General features: G+C 32.7%; 2 protein-coding genes, 1 long non-coding RNA gene and 1 pseudogene across 4 annotated transcripts; 3 read left to right on the top strand and 1 right to left on the bottom strand.

The window, feature by feature from the left end:
• Positions 1 to 5,749: 5,749 nt before the first annotated feature.
• LOC25492710 (allene oxide cyclase, chloroplastic) lies at positions 5,750 to 7,087 on the top strand. The gene is made up of 3 exons (XM_013600910.3): positions 5,750 to 6,144; positions 6,297 to 6,418; positions 6,522 to 7,087. Exons 1-3 carry the CDS (start codon positions 5,895 to 5,897, stop codon positions 6,921 to 6,923), a joined length of 774 nt encoding a protein of 257 aa, XP_013456364.1. The 5' UTR covers positions 5,750 to 5,894; the 3' UTR covers positions 6,924 to 7,087.
• Positions 7,088 to 8,379: 1,292 nt separating this feature from the next.
• LOC25492709 (60S ribosomal export protein NMD3-like) lies at positions 8,380 to 9,498 on the top strand (annotated as a pseudogene).
• A 2,558-nt stretch (positions 9,499 to 12,056) lies between these two features.
• LOC25492708 (DEAD-box ATP-dependent RNA helicase 32) lies at positions 12,057 to 18,423 on the bottom strand. The gene is made up of 8 exons (XM_013600907.3): positions 17,777 to 18,423; positions 16,554 to 16,829; positions 15,375 to 15,698; positions 14,804 to 14,995; positions 14,524 to 14,682; positions 13,960 to 14,381; positions 13,511 to 13,665; positions 12,057 to 12,797 (listed from the first exon to the last, which is right to left on the bottom strand). Exons 1-8 carry the CDS (start codon positions 18,170 to 18,172, stop codon positions 12,481 to 12,483), a joined length of 2,241 nt encoding a protein of 746 aa, XP_013456361.2. The 5' UTR covers positions 18,173 to 18,423; the 3' UTR covers positions 12,057 to 12,480.
• A 1,492-nt stretch (positions 18,424 to 19,915) lies between these two features.
• LOC25492707 (uncharacterized) lies at positions 19,916 to 23,107 on the top strand. 2 transcript variants are annotated; one of them, XR_005645996.1, is made up of 6 exons: positions 19,916 to 19,934; positions 20,793 to 20,879; positions 20,978 to 21,090; positions 21,533 to 21,649; positions 21,730 to 21,826; positions 22,616 to 23,107. It is a non-coding gene; the product is annotated as an uncharacterized lncRNA (long non-coding RNA). The 2 variants fall into 2 exon arrangements; XR_003011707.2 differs by lacking the exon at positions 19,916 to 19,934 and having other exon boundaries at positions 19,953 to 20,879.
• The last annotated feature ends 77 nt before the right edge of the window (positions 23,108 to 23,184 follow it).

Genomic DNA, 23,184 nt, shown 5'->3' with positions numbered 1-23,184 from the left:
ACATTTTTTAAATGATAAAGGAAAAAAACCAGACATACATATCGTGTTTGTTACATTTGTTTTAATATTTAAATTTATTCTTATTTATTTGTTACATGTGTTGTTTGTATTAAAAGTTAAGGGTATTTTTGGAAAGAAAAATTCTGCCCAAAAGTGCTGAAAGAAATAGTTTTCTTTATATATAGTATAGATACTATATATAACTAGCGAAAAAATGGGCACGTGACATGTGTAAATTATGAACGATATTTTATATGAAATTTTGATTTTGATTAAAATTATAAAAGTATAAATTTATATAAAAGAATGATATTTAAAATATAAAAAATCAATTGAATGAATTCATTTTTTTTAAGAAATATTTACTATTTCATAAATATACACATATAAAATGATTTTTTTTTTACTAAAGCTAGGTTATAACTTATAAGACCTTGCAAAAAAAAAAATTATTACCTTTAAATAATTTATCTGATCCAAATGAAAGATAGTACCTAAAATAAATCATAATTCGGTTGATCACAAATGAAACATTGCTGTAGGTCGTCGAATTTATATAAAAGTATGAATTTATAAAAAAAAGAATGATATTTAAAATATAAAAAATCAATTGAATGAATTCATTTTTCTTAAGAAAAATTTACTACTTCATAATTATACACATATAAAATGATTTTTTTTTTTTTTTACTAAAGCTAGGTTATAAAGGCACTGCAAATAAAAATAAAATAATTTTCTCACTAATAACATAATTTTGAATTCCAAATTATTTCATAAAAAATGTATTGATCAAGTGGTTCCAGAGTACATTTTAAATAAGTGAGAGCACTCAGGTTCGATTCTCAGGTGGTGATAATTTTAATTTTTAATGATTTTTACCAAGCTGTTCAACTAAATTGGAACGAATGCATGATCTTTGGCATTAAATTCCCTGGATTGCGGTTACATAAAGATGAACCCAAATTTGATAAAATAAAAATAAAAATAAAAATAAATAAATAAAAAAGAGGTTTGGAGAGTTATTAGATTAGAGGTGAAATTTAATTATTGTGATGGTTTAAATTGTAAAAGTCATTAATTTAAGATGGGGTGAATATGCAAATAATAAAATACTTGCTAAATTTTTGCAAAATAAAATAATAAATGTTATTATTCTAATGGAGTACACATGGAAACTTTTGATTGGTTTGGGTAAATTGCCCATGAGTCTTCAAAGGCAACCTAGGTCTCACCTATAAATAAATAAAGTAACTTTTTAGGTTCATTTGAATATTGTATTTGGTTAATAATAGATTAAATACGATTCTTTTTTTTTTTTTTTTAAATATAGGTTGAATACATTGAATATTTAATAAACTTTATAAGTAATTTTTGTTTATAAATATGACTGAAAGAAGTACTTTAATTTGTTTGGATTTGTTTGGCAAGACACTTCATTGAACTTATAGTTTATGTTTTATTAGCTCGTAAGATTACGTGTTTACACCAAAAAAATGATAGAATGGTATTTTTTTAGACAAAAGAAAAAAATTATTAAATAAAAATAAAGAGATACAGAGACTCATAGACATTAGACATGACCCATGTACAATTCAAATAGGAATACAACGTGATAAATTAAAACTAAGTGGATCAGCCCTAATCGTTCCTAATAAACAAGCATTGATCACGAGCGCAGCCCAATAAACCTATGTACGGTACGGGTGCGAAATCAAGTTAAAAAAAAAAAAAGATCATCCACAAAGAACCATTAGGGTTCTAAATTGGCGAATGGATTTATCATCAATATAGAATCAAGATTCATGTACCAACAACTTCCTCAACAAAACAGTAAGTATAAAAGCTCTTTTGAGTATAACAGTACAAGAACAATCACAAGGACTGAGATCAATAAAATGTTGGTACTAAAGTAAAGGCAGTCTGACACCTTTAAACTTGCAGATTTCAACAAATTTGGAGCATCAGAGAACCAAAGAGATTAGAAACTCCAAAGACAGTTGATTTCACATTAAAAAAAAAAAAAACAGAATGATGATTTAATGCATAGTCATTATAGATGCATGAAAATTGCAAATAATCTTCAAACCTCTCTTAAGCAAATGATTTTAATTTTCAAATATGCTTTTTAATCAATTTAATCTATAAAATTACAAATAAAAGAGACATGTGAGTGTAATTGTAATTTTGACACATGATTATAATTAACAAACATCAACATGACACTTTACACAAAAAAAATTACACATCCATTAATTTAAACTCTCTGTAAAAGAATTATAGAGCATAATCTCCTCCAATCAAACTTTCTTCATACAGAGGGACCAAGAGTATTATATTGTCAAAGAGTCTCACATCGATTGAGAGATGACATTGTTAAATATTTATAAGTCAAGACAATCTTCACCTCGCAAGTTGAATTTATTGGGTTGTGTTAGACCTAATTATAATTTTAAGATGATATCAGAATCTCTTCCAAGATCTATTGGCCATCTATTATCAGGTTTCCACCATTGGGTCACCCACGGTTTATACCCACACATCAAACCCAATAGTGTTGGACATGAATGGTGTTAAAAAATTCCACGTCAGTTGAGAGATGACCTAATAAATGTTTGTAAGTAGGGTAATCATCACCTCACAAGTCGGTTTTGTGATGTTGTGGGGTCAACCATAATTTATAAGACATATTTTAACATTATTTCATTATATTTTTGGACATAATGTCTTTTTTGTTAGGAGTTTTTAAAGGAGATTTTTGGACAGTGTCAATATTAGTATTAGTTCGTAAAATATTTACTCAATTATTCGAGTGGTGATATTTAGTTACGCGCATGTGTAATTTTTTGGACACAACATAATTGCATTTTGTTGTGGTTTTCACCAAAAGTAAAAATATTCATAAATTTTGTGTTTTTCAAATTCACAATAAGAGTTTGTTATAACGAAGAAAATATGTACTATCCGTTTCAAAATACATGTTTAAGTCAACTTCACATATGTCAATGTACAATTTTGACCGTTAATATCTTTAATTATCTAAAGTAAAGGATTATAAAAATTTAATATTTTGAAGATATTTGTCGAGACAAATCAAACAACATCTTACATGCTAATATTTATATTTATACATTGGTTAAAAAGTAGGGTCAAAATAATTCAAGTGAATAGTGCACATTGCAAAAATTGGACATGTATTTTAAAACGGATGGAATGTTTTAATATAATTAAAATATAATGTGACACAAGTGGTAAATGCTTGAACCTTTTAACCATTTCTTCCTTTAATTAAGACTACAAACAATTTGGTTAATGTACAAGTGTAATTTGGTTAATACATGTCCGAGTATAGTGTTGTTTTAATTTTAAATGATACCGTATAATTTTACTTTGAAGAGTATATATATATATATATAGTCTTTGCTTTAAAATTTCTGATGTTGAATTTTCTAGAAGGGAGGCAAATATATGATAGTTCATGCCTTAGCTTTAATTGTTTTTCAACCATTTTTTGGTCAAATATTGAATCATTTTTTATTGATGGAATAAATTAACTAATTTCCTTCCTTCAAAAAAAATTAACTAATTTCCGGTAAGAGAGACTAAGACTATACAAATTAATCCTAAAAGATTTAAGGAGCTAACAAATTATTTTCATTTATAACCACTTTCTTTTTCCTGGTGTGCTACTGTGGAATTTTCATTTATAACCACATGTATGAGCCTAAAAATCAAATGTTAAACTTGTTTTTTGTGAAAAAACTTTTTATAATTTAAATTTTTTCAAAAAAATAATTCAAAAATATGTATTGACTTAACCTAATACACGTGGAAAAAATTGTAAGAAAAAATGAACTATTTTTTTTTTTTTTTTTATGGAGATGAAAATATAAATTTAAGCATGTAAGAGAGAAAGAACTTATTTAACTCCAATAAACATGCGAGGATGTCAAAGTGGAATATTGAGTAAGATGTTGTAGGAATGTTCACTCTTTCTTTCTGATCTTCTTTTTCCTTTCATTTATTTATTTAAATGTTTTTCTCGTTAGGCAAGGAGGTAAGAGAAAGAGTAATGAGAGGGGCATTGACAATTTTGACACTTAGTTGGATGGGGATGCTGCTAAGTTCATCCATTCACATTCACCATTGTGAGCCACATTGTTTTTGTTTTTACCCTTGTTGTGAGCCACATTGTTTTTGTTTTTTAGTGAACGTTGAAAATATGTTTTATAATGTCAATTTTTGGTTTGTTCAAAAAAAAATGTTTTATAATGTCAATCAAAATATACTATGCAGCATAGATTTTAGTCCTCACATTTTGCGTCTATTTGAAGAATAATCCATACATTTCATTAAATGTTTTTAAAATTTTCATATTTTATCTTCGTGTTATGAAAATTAGTGTCTGCTTTTAATTCTCTAACGAAATGCTGATGTGACAGTTAGTGGTCCAATTATTTTAGTATTAAATATGTTAAATAATAAAGTATGTAAGATCTGGGTTCAAACACCAACGACGAAAAAAAATATTATATTTTCTATTAGAATAATCTATTGTTCTTTCCCCTTTCATTGTTGTTGTACATAATTAGAAGACTAAAGCTAATTAGCTCATGACCTTTTAGTTTTCACCGGTTTCTTTTTACAATAAGTTATTGTTCCTTCACCTTTCATTAGCAAGAGTAAAGTGTGGTTGAAATATATGTAAAATTAATGAGAAATTAAGCTAGTTGGAAGTTACATATAATGGAAGTATAGGAGTTTATAGTTTTTACAAGGTAAAAAATGGAGAATTTTATAGAAAATGATATACAAGCAAAGATACCTTTGTAGAGATGACACATAAACAAGAATGAATATCTTCTAGTTCAACCGTTTTCTATCATTAAATTACATTTTTAGGAGTTGTATCGTTAAAGATCTAATGGATGATTAAATAAATTTGATATTTTATGAAGGTTTTGTAATTAAAAGTCATACTCCAATGAAAAATTTTCTATGCGATTAAAAGAGTTACTGCTATAATGAACGGAAATAAGAAGAGGTGCACACTATTAGGGTGTGTTTGTTTCTAAGTTTACCAAATTTATTCCTAGGAATAACATTCCTTGGAATATGTTTGATTAGAAAAAATATGTTTGATTAGCTTTATAATATTCCTAGGAACCATAAAAATAGGGATTATAATAGGTAAACTATTTATGAATTTATTCCCATCTTCATGGGAACTTTATTCCCACCCTTTTCCTTGGGAAATTTTTTCTATTCCCAGAAACATTTTATACCCGGGAATAAAATTTAGTAAACTTGTAACAAACATAGGCATACATTCCTATCATTTTATTCCCGGGAATCAAAAATTATAACTTGAAACAAACACACCCTTAATCCTAACTCAAGAATAACTCAAATTTATTTAAAAATAAATAAATTAGAGAAATGTTAATTTGTTTCCTAAGGGCACAATATAAGGACCTAAAAAAAAAAAAAAATGTTGCATTGAAAAATAAGTTTTCATACTACTCCATAGTAGGGCTCGGTTTAAGAGGTTTTTAGTATGTTGAATATTTGAAGTACCTCATTTTCTTACAATGGTTCCATAACTAACGGCAACCCAACATTTAATTGTCACTAACCATTTCATCTTCCATCATGTACATAGTAGTTCAATATTCCATTAACTTTGAAACCAAACATTCAGATTCCTTTTATTTTTATTTTTATTTTTTATTTTTTTATTTTCCACCGTCCACATTTTCTTTGTTCCATGTATGTATTTGGTCTTTACTAAGACTATATATTAATCACCATTGCCTCTTGTTCCTCACACAATCTTGTAATCCAAAAACACATACTAGAAAGAACCACCAAGTACCGATTACTTCATATCACCAACAATGGCATTTTCAAGCTATGCTTTGAGAAGTTCCGTCCCAACTACCCTTATGAAACCATCTGCTATTGCTACTCCAACAGCGTTTCATACACCCCCTCTTCCTATCAATGCTTTCTCACCCTTCGCTTCATCAATCCCATCTCTCACAAGAAACCTAAAGATCAACACTGCATTGCCACAGTCTTGCTTTTCTTCACTTCATAAGAAAGCTTTTACTTGCAAAAGCCAAGTTGATCAGAATTCTGACATTGGTAATAATCATGCCAGTTTTATTTTTGAAAACTTGGTATCCGACTCAATGACCTAATAATCATACCAGTTACATTTGTGTTTCCAATTTACTCATATTTTTTGGTAATTTTGTATTACTCTTATCTTGACATTTTTTGGTTTGATTTTACAGAAAAAGTTCAAGAATTAAATGTTTATGAGATCAATGAGAGAGATCGTGGCAGCCCTGCTTATTTGAGATTAGGGTTTAAAAGTGTCAATTCTCTTGGTGATTTAGTCCCATTCAGCAACAAAGTAAATTTCTTTCAGTTAATTATTCATTGCTTCCTCTAACAAATTTCTGTCAGTTAATTAAGTATGTAAAATGTGTTACTCACTTTATTGGATTATTATGCAGTTGTATACTGGTGACCTACAAAAACGCATTGGAATAACAGCTGGTATTTGCATATTGATTCAACACAAAGCAGAAAAGTATGGTGACAGATATGAAGCAATCTACAGTTTTCACGTTGGAGACTATGGTCAAATAGCTGTGCAAGGACCTTACCTAACCTATGAGGACACATATCTAACTGTGACTGGTGGTACTGGAATTTTTGAAGGTGTTACAGGCCAAGTGAAGCTCAATCAAATTGTTTTTCCATTTAAGATTTTCTACACATTTTATTTGAAGGGTATTAAGGATTTGCCACAAGAGCTTCTTGGTAAACCAGTTGAGCCTAACCCTAATGTTGAAGCTTCTCCTGCTGCTAAAGCTCTTGAGCCACATGCTACCATTGCTGGTTTTACTAACTAGTGAATTTGGTGTTTTTTTTGTTATAATATTTTTGGAACAAGGGTTGCGGTCAAAGTAACTCAAACCTATATGGGACTTTGAATTATGTTGATATGTACGTGGATTTTGATTCATGTATGTATCCCACTTTTAATGACTAATAACGAGCTTATTGTTAAATTTGATATAGTCGACCAAAATTTTACATTGATTTTCGTCTAGTTTAATTCTCTTATAAATCATGCAGATCATAACCATTTTATTTAGAACGGAGTGTTGCTCAAGCAAATTATAATTGGGTGAACAAGTATTGCCCATGTTTTTTTTTTTTTTAAAATAGCCAAAAAGATATATATAAATACAGCTAGACGCTTTAGCACAAGGAGTGTCAAAGGCCTGGACCAAAACAAAGTTCAACAATCCTGTACAAAGCCACCGAGGCACAAAACAACTAAAGGAAAAAGAAAAACAAGCTAGAACACGGAATTTAAGCAAGGTAAAGGCCTCCGCCGCCATGATTGGTAATCGAAATCAAAAATATCATATTTCGATTTCAACCACCAAAAAAACTGAAGCTTCACCCTTTCGCTTAGCGCCAACAAGTTATCCTCTTTCATTTGGAAAATTCTATCATTCCGAGCTTTCCAGATAGTCCAAACACCTGACAGCCATACAATATTCATGGACTCATTCGATTTCTTTGAAAAGCCCCGCAAACCACAGAACTGGTGCAAATGATTAAAAAAATAACCATGAAAAACTGTTGAGAAACCAAGCCATCCCGCAATAATCTACCACAAACCACTGAAAAAACCGCACTTATGAATAAGTGATCTATGTCCTCATTTGAATCGCAGTTTGCAACACAACCCATATTAATAAAACATGTCGTTGGAAAAGTTTATCTCTAGTAGGAATCCGGTTAAGAAATAGACGCCACGATAAAATCATCACTTTGAGAGGCACCGCTTTTAACCACACAAATTTGTTATTATTATGTTGCTGTTGTCTTTCTGAATCCATCCCTGTTAACAAATAATATGCAAACTAACAGTGTAACAGTTAGACGCATGCAACGTCCAAATCCACTCATCAGCACGATCAACCTGAAAAGAGAACGAAGTTAGTTGAACCACGCATTCCCCCAACAACTCCTCCTCCCACGCAAATAACCTCCTATGCCACTTCCACGCCTCCCCGTTAACACCCCAACCTCTCGCAAACATAGAAGCCACTGTCTCTAATTTATTCTCCGCCAACTCATACAATCTCACAAAACTCCTACACAACGGTTTCCCCTCAAGCCAAGGGTCCACCTAAAATAAAGTAAACAACCCATCCCCCACCTGACGAGTGATATTATCAAGCAACCACATAAACAAATTTTGGCCCAACATAAACAAATAAATAGATAGAAAAGTGAGTTCAGCAGCGTATTGCAATTGCAAAAAAATTATTAGGTCAAAAAATGAAGAAGATGGAGGAAGGGTGGCGCTCTGTTGTGAATGTTCTCGTCAACAACATGTTTGTCAACTGCGTACTTTCTTTCATTTGGAGCAGATCAGCGTTACGAGACATTTTAATACACCGTTCGTAATGCTAAGAGAATATTCAAATACGACATTGATGAAGGTTTTTCCTTCTGTTTCCGTAGAACATCTTTTGCATGGCATTTTGTGAAACTTATAGGGGACATAGTTCCTGTCAGGTTTCATTGGGATATGATTCCTCCTGAAATATATCTTTCTTTTTTTGTTGAAATCGTCCCCATTTTCTGCTGGGATTTGATTTTTCTGCCTCCTAATGTTGCTGCTTCTTTCAGTGTAAATATTGGTCCTATTGTCATTTGCACTAGGGTTGCCAAAACATTTACTTTACTTGATCCATTTACCTTGACTCATTGTTTCTTGAAGGCTGATCAGTACTGGAATGCACCCTTCACGCCTTAATTCACTAGGCCTCAGTTAGTTGAATATATTGTTCTTGATATCCTCCTCCGGGACAACGAGGAGGAGGAGATGGGTGAGAATAAGGAGGAGGTGAAGAAGAAGCAAATTATTGATGATGAGAATGATGCTGATGTTGCCAAAAAATATCGTTTAGCTGATGATGTGGTTGCTCGTGTGAAAGATATTGGAAATAATGACACAACTTTTCAAATCAGGACTCATCTTGGTCGTATTCTAAAACCCGATGACCATGCTCTTGGTTATGACCTGTCTAGAGGAGGAGAAGGAGGAGCTAACACCAACACCAATAACAACCTTCATGCTGCCATTTTGATCACCAAGATTAGTTATGCCGAAGAGAATGGTAGAGTTGTTGCTGTTCAGGATAAGTGGGAATCTGATTATCAACTCTTCTTAAATTATCTACAGCAAGACCCTAAACTGATCTTCAACGTAAGAGCAGCCGAGATCAAACCAAAAGCTACACATATGTTGGGCCCTTCGTAGTCCCCCCTACCAGACCTTTTGTTCCATTGGAGGACTTGCTTGACGGATGATCTAGTTACTAGCTTAAACAAAAATCACTTTTGTTGATGTTTTGTTTGTTCCAATAATAACAACAACAATCAAGGAAGGTGCTTTACATTTATTAGGTTCTTTCTATTTCTATTTGCAATTTCTGTTTCATGTTTATGTTTATGTTTATTTCAATGACAATAATAAGTGCTTTTCAATTAGGTTGCTGCAGTTTGCAATTTCTGTTTGATACTTATGTTTATTCCGATTACAAGAACAAGTTACGTGTGTTGATCATGCTTCCCAAACCATGTCTGTCATTATATTCGGCATAAAAAATTCCTTTCACTATTTCACCTCACCCTACCATTTACTTTCCTGTCTTCCATGTGGTACACTAGAAATCTTACAGACACAGTTAAGCAGCTAATATACATTGGTTTGATCTTCTCTGCTATGTAAATATCTGTTTCATAAATCTTTAACAGTTGTTTGTAGTATCGTATTACCTTTTATATGGATTCATTCCTGTGCTGGATTGAAATATTTTGGGGATCTGTTATTATACAGTTATAAATAGTTTACTCTATGGTTGAGTTTTGATTAATCTATTACATACACTAAGAAGGAAAGCTAGCAAACCGTCTTTATTAGGAGATTTCCAACTGCATAAATAGTTTTTTTTTAAACAACTACATAAATAATTGAAAGTATAGTCTGGTTGCTTCTCAGATGCGTCCTTTCTTTCATTTGCTGAAGCATGGTGCTAACTGCTACTGTAGTGAGAATCAATCGTACGGATCAAGGTTTTGACTTCTTTTTCTGTAGATAAAGTCATGCTCAAAAGTAATTTGTGCATTTTATAAAGGAACAGTTCTTGGCTGCAACTCATGATACATTTGTCCATCAATTATGAGATTGCTGAATTTGCTGATTGCAATTATATGATATTTTGAGGTGTTCAGTTATATTATTATAGGCTACTGAAGTTGTTACACCATGAGCTTGTAAACCATTTTGTCTCAAAGCCCTTTGCAATCTCATCTTCAAGTATACTTAATCTTGTCTCAAAGTACATAAATAGGAGTTATGCTATATGGTACGAAACAATTTGTCGTGCATGCCACACGAATGCACACTTAACTTTACAAACTCTTTGTTTATGGACTTTGCCGTCATCTTTGACACCGCCATTGTCATGTTGCATCCCATTGCCATGGCTTATACAAAAATCATGAGAGAGATCAGAGCAATGAAGCACAAAACAGATGAGAGGTAGGTAGTGGCAAGGGAGCAGAGCACTGTAGCTTAAAAAGAAAAGAAGCAGGTAGATATCATCACAAAACAATCTAAATATTCATCATTTCACATTAAACCATATTGTTTCAAATGGACGAGGATTGTGCATTACGAGCAAAATAAAAATGGAGAAGGGGATGTGAAGATGAAAACACAGCATAAAAATGGAGAGAAACGTGTTTGATAAGGTCAACTAAGCATAAGAAATAGCATTCGCGTGATTAGCACGAAAATGTTATCCTGCTATTTAGCATTTTTCCATAAATAGTTACTGGAAACTTTAATTTGCCAACTTGGTAAGGCTAAGTTATCGGAAAAAACAGCATCCCTTCCTTTATATATGAATGCAGTCTTAGTTACCCATGCTAATCAAGGCTAACTTGTCTTATTCATTGATGACATCTGAAAATAAGTTTTGGTGATCAATTAAGTGAAGATAATCAGTTAGTTTTGAATTCTGGGTGTTTTAGTTTAATATGCATTGTGCATAGAAAGAAGCAATTGCTTATGGTACATGGTTTATAGGTTTTGATAGATTATTGACTTGACTGCATACACCATATATTTTTCAGCATGCTGCAACCTGATTTGTTTTAGAAGTCATTATTATTAAGATTTAAATATACTTTTGATCCCTTTTTAAAAAGTGAAATTTGGTCCTCCAATTTATCCTTTTTTAGGAATTTTGGTCCTCGTCTCATTTATGAATCACTTTTTTCTATGATGTGGCATATTGACAACACTTATTAGGCCACATTTGTAAATCACCGTTTCATGAATTCGAAATTGTTCAATCCTTAGATAGATGTTTGTACTGCAATTGTTTGGTTCTGCCTCTAATGTTAGGACTTATACATATGATGTATGGCTATATCTTTAGCAGTAGTACTAATAACTCCAATTACAATTGAAATTTGAAAATTAAAATTATACATATAGATGTTTATGACTTTTAAATAATAACAAACTATGTTCATCTTCTAGCAACAATATAACAAGTATAAAAAAAAAAATAACAAAAATTCAACACAAACAATATAGCATTATTAAGGGCAAATTAGTTTAAGGCCAAAAACAAATAAAAAAAATAACACGTGGCATCTTACTTAAGGTGCCACGTCAGCGTAGACCGAGTCAAAATTGGCCTTGGGGGCCAAAACCTCCACAAGTGCAAAACTTAGGGGGCGGTTTTATAGTTTTTTTTCTTAGGGGGCCAAAATCACAACTTTGGAAAAGTTAGGGGGTTAAAACTGCTATTAAGCCTGTTATAAATAATGACACAAGATTGACTAATTCATTGACGAATTGTTGCTGTATCCGATTATTCAGAAGATGAGAAATAGTAGAGAAAAATCAATGCCAATGAAACTCGGTAAATGGATCAAAGATGTCGAATAAGGGAATGAATAATTAATATTGTTCAAAATGGTGTCCTTGTTCTTCACACCAAATAGAAGTGCTTTTGACATTAAGGATCAATCTGAAGCCAAAATAGTAGGTACTTTTGAACTAGACCCAAGTACAAATTTTCACAGAAATCCATCATCGTGGTCCCAGTTACATTCATCAACAGATCCTCAACCAAAACTCAACTGTAAAAATCAAAATTGTAACCAGCCAAAAGTAGCCGGTAGTAACTCATCTAGGCCACTGACTTTTTTAATAATAAATCTAATGGTTAAACATGCTATAATTTGCTTACCATTGAATGGCTATTGTTCATTAAACTTCTGCAATAAGTTCAAACTTTCCTCCATTTCTCACATTTTTTGCTGTGATTAAACGTCATATGTATTGTGTATCCTATGCTTGCATCAGTGCATGGATTGTAACAACCTCAAAGCCAACTCTTCTTGATCTTCCGTTTGTTTCCTTGAAGCTTCTTTTCTTTCACCCTCATCATTGTCACTATCAAAGTATATTTTACTCTTTTTATGACGTCTATTTACCGTTTTGTCTCCTGACCCAGAGGTGTTATCTTGGTTGTCCTCTTCTTCCTCATTACCAGCCTTCCATTTCATTTTCTGCTTAAATTTTTTATCCCTAAGTCGCTGACGCTCTACAAGTTTGTCTTCCTTGTCTGCCTTCTTCAAATCCTCTCGCATCCTTTTATAGTATTCAGCTTTTTGTTCTGCGTGAAGATGAGATGCTAAGATGCCAAAATAAACGATACATTGCATGCTTAATCAATGATCACGTATAAACAAATACAGAGTCACAAAATATTGTTAACAGATCGGGTTTGGCCACGATTCGGTTCTTGAAGACTTGAACTCAACAATGATCACATGCAATGTATAGCCAAATACGAAAGGGATCAGGGATACAATGTACTAGTAAATACGAAAGGGATCTGGGATACAATGTAATAGTAAATACGAAAGGGGTCAGGGATATCATACTACTGTATATAGGCATTATATTATATCTTGGACTCTATTAGGAACTAATGGCTGTCTAACTGTACTATTATACAAAGGCAAATGTCCTTATTCTTCACTTGTGCATTTAAGTTAAAGTTTTAAAGCAATTTTTATCATTTAAATAAAATTATAATAAAAATAAGGAAAGAAATGAAGCTAAGATGTGCTAGTTTACCATATAACTGAATCCTTGTCAAATCTGGCCTTCCGAATGAAACACCATAACATTTAACATTTAAGTGGCATATTGAAGTTCTGAATAAGCTTGAAAAAGAAAAACAATTGGAAAGGAAGAAAATTTGGCATTCACGTGCATCGAAATTATAGACAATGCAATCAATAGCTTCACACATAAACAGACAAAGATTACAATTTATAAAATGGTTTTTACTATTCAAGATCTGGCTTCAGTTGCACATACCTGGATCAATCAATGTTCCATTGCCACTTTGTGGGTCAGCAATCCTGGCTAGTGGAGGAAGTGTGTTGCCTTCATCGTCGAATACAACCCGACTCCCCAGTGGTCTATGCATGTTAATCTTGAGCTTTTTTTTCTTTAATAAACGAGTTGCTGGCCTGCACATGAAAAACCTAAATCAGTAAAAAAATAAAGTAGAAACACAATGCTCCACACCAAATGATTTCCAACAAGAAATATCATAAATCCTACTTCATAAATAGTTCTGATTTAGAATTTTTCACAAGTCATCATAAGATTTTATAAAGAATCTCTACTTGTGTCAGCAATGTGAAACCGCAGGACTTGTCTGCCCCATTTGAAAATTATTATAAAATACCAAAGCAAGAGTTCAGAAAAGTTGAGTAAACTTCCTTCACTACACTACTGAACACACATAAAAAGCGACGTACATTAACTCTCCAATTTCAGCTGACTTCCCATCGCCTTCATTTGAGGTATCAGCCACATGAAGAAGATCGTTTTCAATTTCCTCATCTTTGAAAACAACTGTGTCTATCTTTTCTCTTGAACCTTCCAAGACATTTTCCTTTTTTGGAACCTCAGGTTCAACTAAAATTGATTTTGTTGCCACAGCTTTAGATTTAATTTTCTGTTTTAGAAAACGGATTTTGGGGGTCATTGGCAGACCTAATGATGCTGAATACTCATCAATAGGAAGTTTCAAAACGTCAAAGATTTCTTTATCTTTTTGGAGGTGGATGGATCTCAAGTATGTGACAAATGCCCTTTGGGCCTGCTGCTGAAGTTCTGGGTACTTGACCAGTAAAGATGCAAGCAAACTGGACACCGGTTGCAGCAGTTCTTTCCTTGGCTGAATAATCAATAAATAAGGCACAGTAAGCAAAGCAAATATGTCAGAAAACATGAGACAGACAGACACCAAGTCATATGATAAAATGACATCCTTAAATCTGACAACTCAATGTTCAAATGCATTTGCAGAGCAAATTTACCTTCGGAGGATAATGAACTGGAACCTTTCCTGCTTCTAACTTTTCAAGCATCTTAGTTTCTGAAGGCAATAGATATAAAACTGACTTTCCAAGAGATTTATAGCGAGCAGTACGACCAACTCGATGTATGTAAGATGCTACATTCTCGGGACAATCTACCTACATAAATGTAAGAGAAACGTTGGATTCTAACCATAATAACACACTGTCACATTCCAATACCCCCACCTCAAATCCTTAAGACTTTCACCAAGACAAGAAACAGAAGCAAAAGACTCACCTGAACAACCCAGTCGACTGCCCTATTAAAATCAAGGCCTCTTGCAGCCACATCAGTTGCGAAGAGAATTGAGCACTTCTCACAGAACTCGGAATATATTGCCATTCTTTTTTCCTGTTTCATCCTCCCATGAAGGCACTTCAACGGTATGCCAGGGTGAAGTTTCTTAAATGCCTCAAACACAAATTTTACCTATTAAGCAGGGATGTGAATGTTTAATGTTATGGAAGATAGTTGAACTCTAAAGTGGAAATTAGCACCAAAAACACACGGTGAACACGAAACCTTTTCAGATGGAAATAATTTCTCACTGTTTACATGTAAGAATAATCAACAATTCGTCCTGCAAATCCTTTAAAAGCCTTCCAATTACAATAACCACAATCAGCATGGCTAAAAAGCCAGAACTGAAGTTCCGCAAATGCAGACTAAGGGCCTCTGATTGATTGTGTTCTTAATTTTTCGTTTTGGCAAACTGTTTTATAAAATAATTTGAACTATTTTCAAGAACATGTGATTCCAATCAAGTAAAAAAAAATCTCCTTGATAAAGGACAGAGAAGTGGAGTTACCTGTTTACAGCTTGATAGAAAGACAAGTGTTTTTGACTTTAGATGTGTCTTTATGAAATTCCATAGCATATCTAACTTTTGATCCAGGGGAACGATCATCACCTTTTGCTTCAAAAGAGTAGGAGTTGCAGTCACAGACTCTTCGTGCACACTTATATACTCGGGGTCCTTCAAACTTAGTCTTGCAAGATCTTGAACCGACTTTGTTTGAGTTGCCGAGAAAAGCATGGTTTGTCTACGCTTTGGTAATTGTGAGATGATTGCATTTAGTTCCTTCTTGAATCCACTATCAAGAATACGGTCAGCCTCATCTAGTACCAAAACCTATAACCAAAAAGTCCACTCAATCCTCAGTTATTTTGCCAAAAGATAAATATATGTGATCAAGTTCATCTAACAAAACAAGAACCTACTTACTTTGGAAGATAAAATTAGAGCCATTTTCAATAAACTTCTTAACAAACACCCGTTGAAAAAAAAAAAATTAAAAGAATATATCTACGAGTTTTTTTATGTAGTTAGATATATCTAGAGTTTTTTAAACCAGTAGTTTCTTGTGTAAGATGAAATTAAGTTGAATCTCTCTACTTTAACTTTTCCATAAATTCCTTAAGATTATAAGGACTTTCCTTTTAAAGGAAGGACCATAAACTTGTTTTATTTGAGAATCTCCTATAACTCTAAATAGGTTAAAAGCTAACCCAACTGGGCCATGAATAGCAAGGTTACAAAAGAGCTCAACCGCATGTAAACTGAAACAATATTAACAAAGTGTGCCATGAATAGCAAGGTTACAAAGGAGCTCAACCACATACAAATCTAGCCACATCTATACTATGCATCAACCACAATTACTAAATCAAATAGTAAGCTGCTGGAAAAAAAGAAAGAAAAAAAAAAAACAAAACAAAATTTGACGATTATTAAGGCCGGTAAAAGTTTGTGTTAGCATGTGTTTGGAACCACGTCAAGTGGCCAAAAAACGAACGTTTTTCCTGAAGCTACAAAACTTAGCTTCACAAATTTCATGGTGAATGCTTCTTGGGCCACGAGAAATGGCTGTGCAACGTGTATCCAAACACATACTTAAAAGAAATTTGTAAGCCAGGTTTGAGAAAATGAATTAATTGTTATTCTCATTTCATCCATTTCCAAATAGTAAACAAAGATTATTTGCACCTGCATCTTTGAACAATCAAAATTGGGAGTTTCATCCATGTGTTGTAGAAGGCGACCGGGTGTGCAGATCAATACATTTAGCTTGTTGACACATTCTTTCTCTGTGGCAACACCCTGACGACCACCAATGAGGAGGCCAGCACTAAAACCATGGATACACCCAATAGCCTTCAACACGGCAAAAATCTGACCAGCTAATTCCCATGTAGGTGATATGATTATGCTCCCAACCCCATCTTCCGGTCCCCATCTCTTTCTATACAATTTCTCCAACACCTGTCATTCACATAAAAAAAAAAAAAAAACAAATGAATCATCGTTTTGATCTCAAACTTGCAAGAGTTGGACGATTAAAATTTGAGAAAAACATTAATTCATATAGATTACGATCTACTAATTGTTTTTATATAATTTTAAGGACTATGTATTGGAGAGTGATACTTAGTTACTGTTTGGATAAACAACTCATTTGCAGATTATAGCACAAGCACTTATCATGATAAGCATGTGATTATATATAAGCTTACATAAGCTATTTTTACAGCAAAAGATAAAATAAAGTTAAATTGATTTTGTATTTGCTATAAGCTGTTTTGGAGAACTTATAAAAATAAGCTGAAAAAAGCTTATGAAAAATGGCATAAGCTGTTTTCATAAGCTCTCCCAAACAGTCTCACAAAATTTATGTCATTGGATAAGCTCAAATAAGTCAACCAAAACAGGCCCCTAGAACTAAATTGATTGTTTAGGCTTTAATTATTATAACTTACGAAATGACAACTAAATCCCTAAAAAAATGAACACTTTCAATCAATTCAGAGACTAAATTAATCAACATACACAGATTCTATTAGCAAAATACTAAATTCGTGAGTAACTACAAGCACCAAAATCATTCAAATTAGTCTATAGGGGGCTTTTTGGATTGGCTTATCTACTAACATAAGTTTTGTGAGACTTATTGGGAGAACTTATGAAACAGCTTATGGCATTTTTCATAAGCTTATTTTCGTAAATCCCTAAAAAAGAACACTTTAAATCAATTAAGTGACTAAATTAATCAACCTATACAATTTCTAGCAGCAAAATATCAATTAAATTAGTGATTAACAAATAATCAAAGTACAAATATCAAACTTTGACCAAAATCATTCAAATTTCAAAATCAAATAACTAAAACCCTAAGCCCCTAACCCAAATACACTAATCAAAACAACACTCACAGGAATAATGAAAGCAAGTGTTTTTCCAGAACCAGTTTTGGCGGCACCAAGAACATCACGACCACAAAGCGCATGGGGAAGAGAAGCTCGTTGAATGTCAGTCATGGAAACGAATTTCGAACGTAATTCGTCTTGGGTTTTCTTCGATATCAATGCCTTTTTGATATTCTTCGATATCGGTAACTGTTCAAACCGGGCCACGCCGGCGTAGCGAGAGAACGTGCCGTCGGCGAGGCGGCCGACGGGGGAGTTGTTGGGGAGAGGTGGAAGAGACATTGGGTTTGAACCGGATTCTGGTTTTTGAGATTGAATCCATGAATTCAAGAGGTTGATTTCGTCTAGTTCTTCTGAGAAGCGTTGTTTCTTACGAAACTCCTTTGATTTGGGTTTTCTCATTGCTTGAGAGAGAGAGAGAGAGAGAGAGTAGTGAAGAAGGATCTGAAGGTAGAAGATGAACACAACGGCGTCGTTTAGGTTTAGTTTGCGGCAGTGTTTGTTATCACAGAGTACAAAGGAAGAAGAGAAGCATGCTATCAATACAGATAACTTGCAGCTCAAACAACCATAGTTTAAGTTTTAATAAGCTAGTTGCTGGCATATGTTTAGTTACTATGCTCCCTCCTTTTTGTATATATATGCATTGTAACCTCTATTTTCATTAATGAGAATTATCATTCTATTTTCCTAATATTTGTTATGATGGGCTGATGGCAAAGGGTGGGTATGGTACTGTATATTTCTCGAAAAAATTTACTATATCAATATCTGGGTGGTGGGTAGGTGTAGGTTTCTAATTTACTCCTTAATATTTTTAGGTGGTTGTAAATTAACAACCACACACAAACACACATAATGATAGATAGATATAGATGGTTGTATCAATAGTCTTATCAATGTTATTTTTCTTTTTTGACAAGTTATGTTTTACTGATGCTATTTTTCTTTTTTATTATTCTCTATGTTTCATAATAATTGAGCCATTTGCAAAAAAAATATTGTTTAAAAAAATTGACCCATTTCACTTTCGAATACAATATTAATTACTACTTTTTTTCAATTGTAACTCTAATTACAAAAAAAAAAATTACTATTTTCACCATTTCCAATTCAATATATTCAACTTTATATTTATAACAAAGAAGAATGCACTAATACTTAACAAAAACACTCAAAACCATTTTACTTCCTCTTTCACTTATACACTTTTTCTTAATATGTGTGAAATGAGGAAAATGCTCAGTTATTATGGGACGGAGGAAGTAGATATGTTGAGTTGACTCATGAAACAAATTAGTTCAACAAATAAATAATCAAATAGAGTTTCGAACTCTTTTTGAGTTTTGATTCATCCGATATAAGATTAATCTTTGCTTCAAACTATGTTAAAATCTAAGGTTTTTCACATATCTTTAAAAGATATGTGAAAAATACCAGCAATTTTAATCTGATATCCAAAAAGTTTAGTATTAGATTAGTTAGCTAATTATAAGGACATCGACACACAAGAAGAAACCAACTTAAGCTTTCATGTGAGTTGGTTCTAATTTTATAGCTCCCACATATAAGTTGAGAAGTTGAAAGAAATTTAAACATTTCTTTGTGACATTTTTTTAAATAAATGATGACAGAAAAATACAGTAGAGTACTCAAAATGAATAGAGTCAATATAGCTAAAGAACAATGCGGAAGATAAATGGAATTTTTTATAGCATCAATGATCTTGATTTATACAGTTTGTATCATGTTGTTGATCCATAGATCTTAAACCAGTCTCATAGAACCTAGCTCATATTGTCATGTCATGATCATTCAGCCATTCTCATACTGTCAACATATCTATGTAAATTGAAAAGAAAAAAGTGTACCCTTTTGAAATTAATCTGTGTTGAAGGATCCAATTGTTATTGTTTTTTTGGTGAAAATCCCTAATTAATCCTGCATCTATTTTTATTTCTGTGTATATTTTCTATTTTTTTTTGTTACTTTGCAGTTTGAGGTGGAGAGGAGTGCAGACACAAGGGTTGAAATTTGTTGTGCACGGAAGCCAGGGTTGTTGATATCCACAGTAAACACATTGGAAGCATCATTAGGCCTTGAGATTCAACAATATGTTATTAGCTGTTTCAATGATTTCACAATGCAGGCTTCTTGCTCAGAGGTACATTAGTTACTACTCCCTTGGTTACATTTTAATTGTCGCATTTGTAGTAAAAATGTGTTTTCATTTCTTTGCCATTTTTAAAGTTCAATGTGTATGTAAATAACTTTTATTTGACGGTTAAAAAGGAGCCGAGAGAGTAATATTAATTTTTTTGGATACTTAATTTTATTGCTGATTTTTAATTCATCATATGCCTAATGCTATATATAGTCTTTCTTAGTTAGGTAATCAATTGTATTTAGACAACATATAGTCTTCTTCCACTTTTATTTGTTTCTTTCTCATCTATTTTGCCATAGAAGAAACTAGAATAGATGGGTCTTCATGTTCTCTTATTCATACTTTTTCTCTTGAGATTTATCTACATTGAAATTGTTCACATTGACGATTGCAACATATTCATGAATTGCTACTGTGAAAATAAGTCAATTTTAATTTTTAAGCATTTTATTTGTGTCTGTGTATGTGACCAACTATAGTTGTAAAATTATCTCTTGGTTTTCTTTTTTGGTGTCTATTATTTTTCAATTTTAATACAGGTTTTAAATTTTTTCGGTAAATTAATATTTTTGAGATCCCGTTGCTTTCAGCTGAATATGCATTTGAGGTCATTTCATGTTCTGAATTATATTTTTCTGTGAAGAGTAATTAACTTTGAGCATATTATATAATTGAAATTGGAAGGATTATGTCCATAAGATATCAGCTCATTGTTAAGAGTACGACCTTGTGGCAGAGTTCAAATTCTCTTGGAGACGGTTGTAAAATGATCAGTGTCATCTTAATTAATTATAATTTTAAATCGGACGAATTACCTGTTTGATGTCGAAGTGTGTCTTCGTTTATTGTTTGTAGATTTTGCTTTAACGGTCCCTTCTGAGTTGGAATCGGTTTTGAGGTTGAAGACTGTTAACTACTTTGTTACAAGGAGGCCATGGCTTGGTATGTACAACGCTGCTAGCTACCATGGTTATTTACTATTGTGTTGTATTTTTTGCTCAGTCAGATTCACTTATAGTTTTTATGTGTTTTGGTTAAAGATCTTTATGGGGTTAATGTGAGACCTGTTGCGCCATTTGGTAGTGCAAGTAGAAAGCCTCATGTTGATTCTTCTCTTTTACACCGTTGCTTACCAGATGAGCTGCTCTTTGAGGTATTGTATTTCACATGATGTATGTAACTACACTATTTGGTCATGACTTTTTGATATGGTGTGAGACCAGTTACAATGTGTGGGAGTAGTTGGTTTGTTTGCGTTTGTATGCTCATACTTCAGATCAGATAACTCATGTACGATATTTGGCGTGGGTCTGTTTGGTCATTTTATGTAACAACGTTAGAAGACATTAACAAAGCTCTTCGTACACTTGAAACTTAAAAGAAGGCATCATTTTTACAATATTAAATTAAAAAATCATCTATGTCTCTCACTTGCACAACTTATTGATGGTATTTGGTGCATTATCGTTGATTCTAACGGCTTTGAGAACAGAAACTGTTCTTAAAATAAGAATCAGAAAGGTTTATGGTTAAAAAATCATTATCAAATACAAGAGCAATGTCTCAGAGAGAAATTTATTGAATACATTTTGCAGGTATTTGCTCGAATGACTCCATATGATATGGGAAAAGCCTCTTGTGTGAGTTGAAAATGGCGGTATACAATTCGTAACCCTGTACTTTGGCGCAATGCATGCTTGAAGGGTTGGCAGGTAATGTCATTGGAGGTTTTGAATATGGATCTTCTACTGCTTATAAGTCTAATTTCTGACTACGGAGCCTTCTTATGAAGCTCTCTGAAGCGGTTGAAAACTATAAGATACTTCAATCAAAATACGACGGCTCATGGCGGAAAATGTGGCTCTTACGGCCAAGGTTGCGATTTGATGGTAAGCACAACTATCTCTTATTGCATAGCCTTATTTCCTGATCTTCATATTGATTGATTAGTGACCTGTGATGGTTAAGTTTTTTTATCGCCATGGTTTTTTTTTTTTTTTGCATACTAATTTCCCTAGATTGTGTGATTATGAAAGGTTAAACTTGAAATGAGAATGGGCAAGGTCCTGATACATTGATTTGCTTCAATCCTTCTGTCGATCTTAAGGACATGATGATATCTATTGCCTATTGGTATGTAATAAATATTTCACATTAATTTGCAGTCTGTTCAAGGGAACATAAATATTTCCTCTTACTAATTTATCATTCTAGGAAGTAATTGAGGTATATAATAAATATTAGAATAATAGGACTCTCATAATATTAGGACATAGGAATTTTGTTAGATTAGTAGTCTTATTTTCTAAAAATTATCCAAGACTGAAGCTCAAAAGAGTTAGAATGGGATAGGCACAGGTACAGGCACATGCACAAGTAATAATCCCTCAGATAAGTTTTTTACTCATAAGTGGAAATGGAAATTGTATATTCTTTTTCAGTTAGCAGGCCCAGTTATGCCTAATAGGAAAACATGACTGACAAAGTGCACAATGTTCTCCAACTTTCTTAGCTATATATTCTACTTATAGAACTCTATTTCAACTTGAACTATAATCACAATTGCATCATGGTCATTTAGCACACTCCTAAAAGTTTCAAATTATCATAACTTACCGATTTAGTTATTCAATATTTAGTTGGTTACTAAAGCATGTTAGTTTTTTTTTTTTTTCTAGCACTTCCCCAATATGATCTCGATCAATGTCATTCCCGACACACAAGAGAGCATTACATTGCAGGATTGGAATACCGCCAAAAAATATGACTGCAAACTTATCACTTTAAATAGGGGTCCGAATGAAAAATATTTAGAGGAAGATTGGAACAAATTTCTGAAGGATAGTAAATTGCGTCAAGGGGATAGTTTGGTCTTTGATCTTGAGGATCCTCCTAACTCACTATTTGTTGAGATTGTTCGCCAGAAAGGTCGTCATTAGACTTGCAAGCATATCATATAAGGTTCCTCTTCATGTGTTTTATTTTGTTGTAAATACCTGTTATGCCTCAGACAATGGCATTGTGTTTTGAGTTTTTCTCCCATGATACTCCTAATTCCTATGTTCCTATAAGTTGTGTGCTTTAATATTGTTCCTATGATCTGCATTACTTGGATCTTAAGACATTGTGTGATGTGTTATCTAAATCAATTACATTTGTTTCTTATATCTGAGCGACTCCATACAAAATTTAATATCGTTTCATGATAAGAACCTCAAAAATATTGTGTTAAGACAATATTTGTAGA

Source organism: Medicago truncatula, chromosome 4, assembly GCF_003473485.1.
Source record: "Medicago truncatula cultivar Jemalong A17 chromosome 4, MtrunA17r5.0-ANR, whole genome shotgun sequence".
NCBI lineage: Eukaryota > Viridiplantae > Streptophyta > Magnoliopsida > Fabales > Fabaceae > Medicago > Medicago truncatula.
This window is presented reverse-complemented; position numbering and strand designations above follow the sequence as displayed.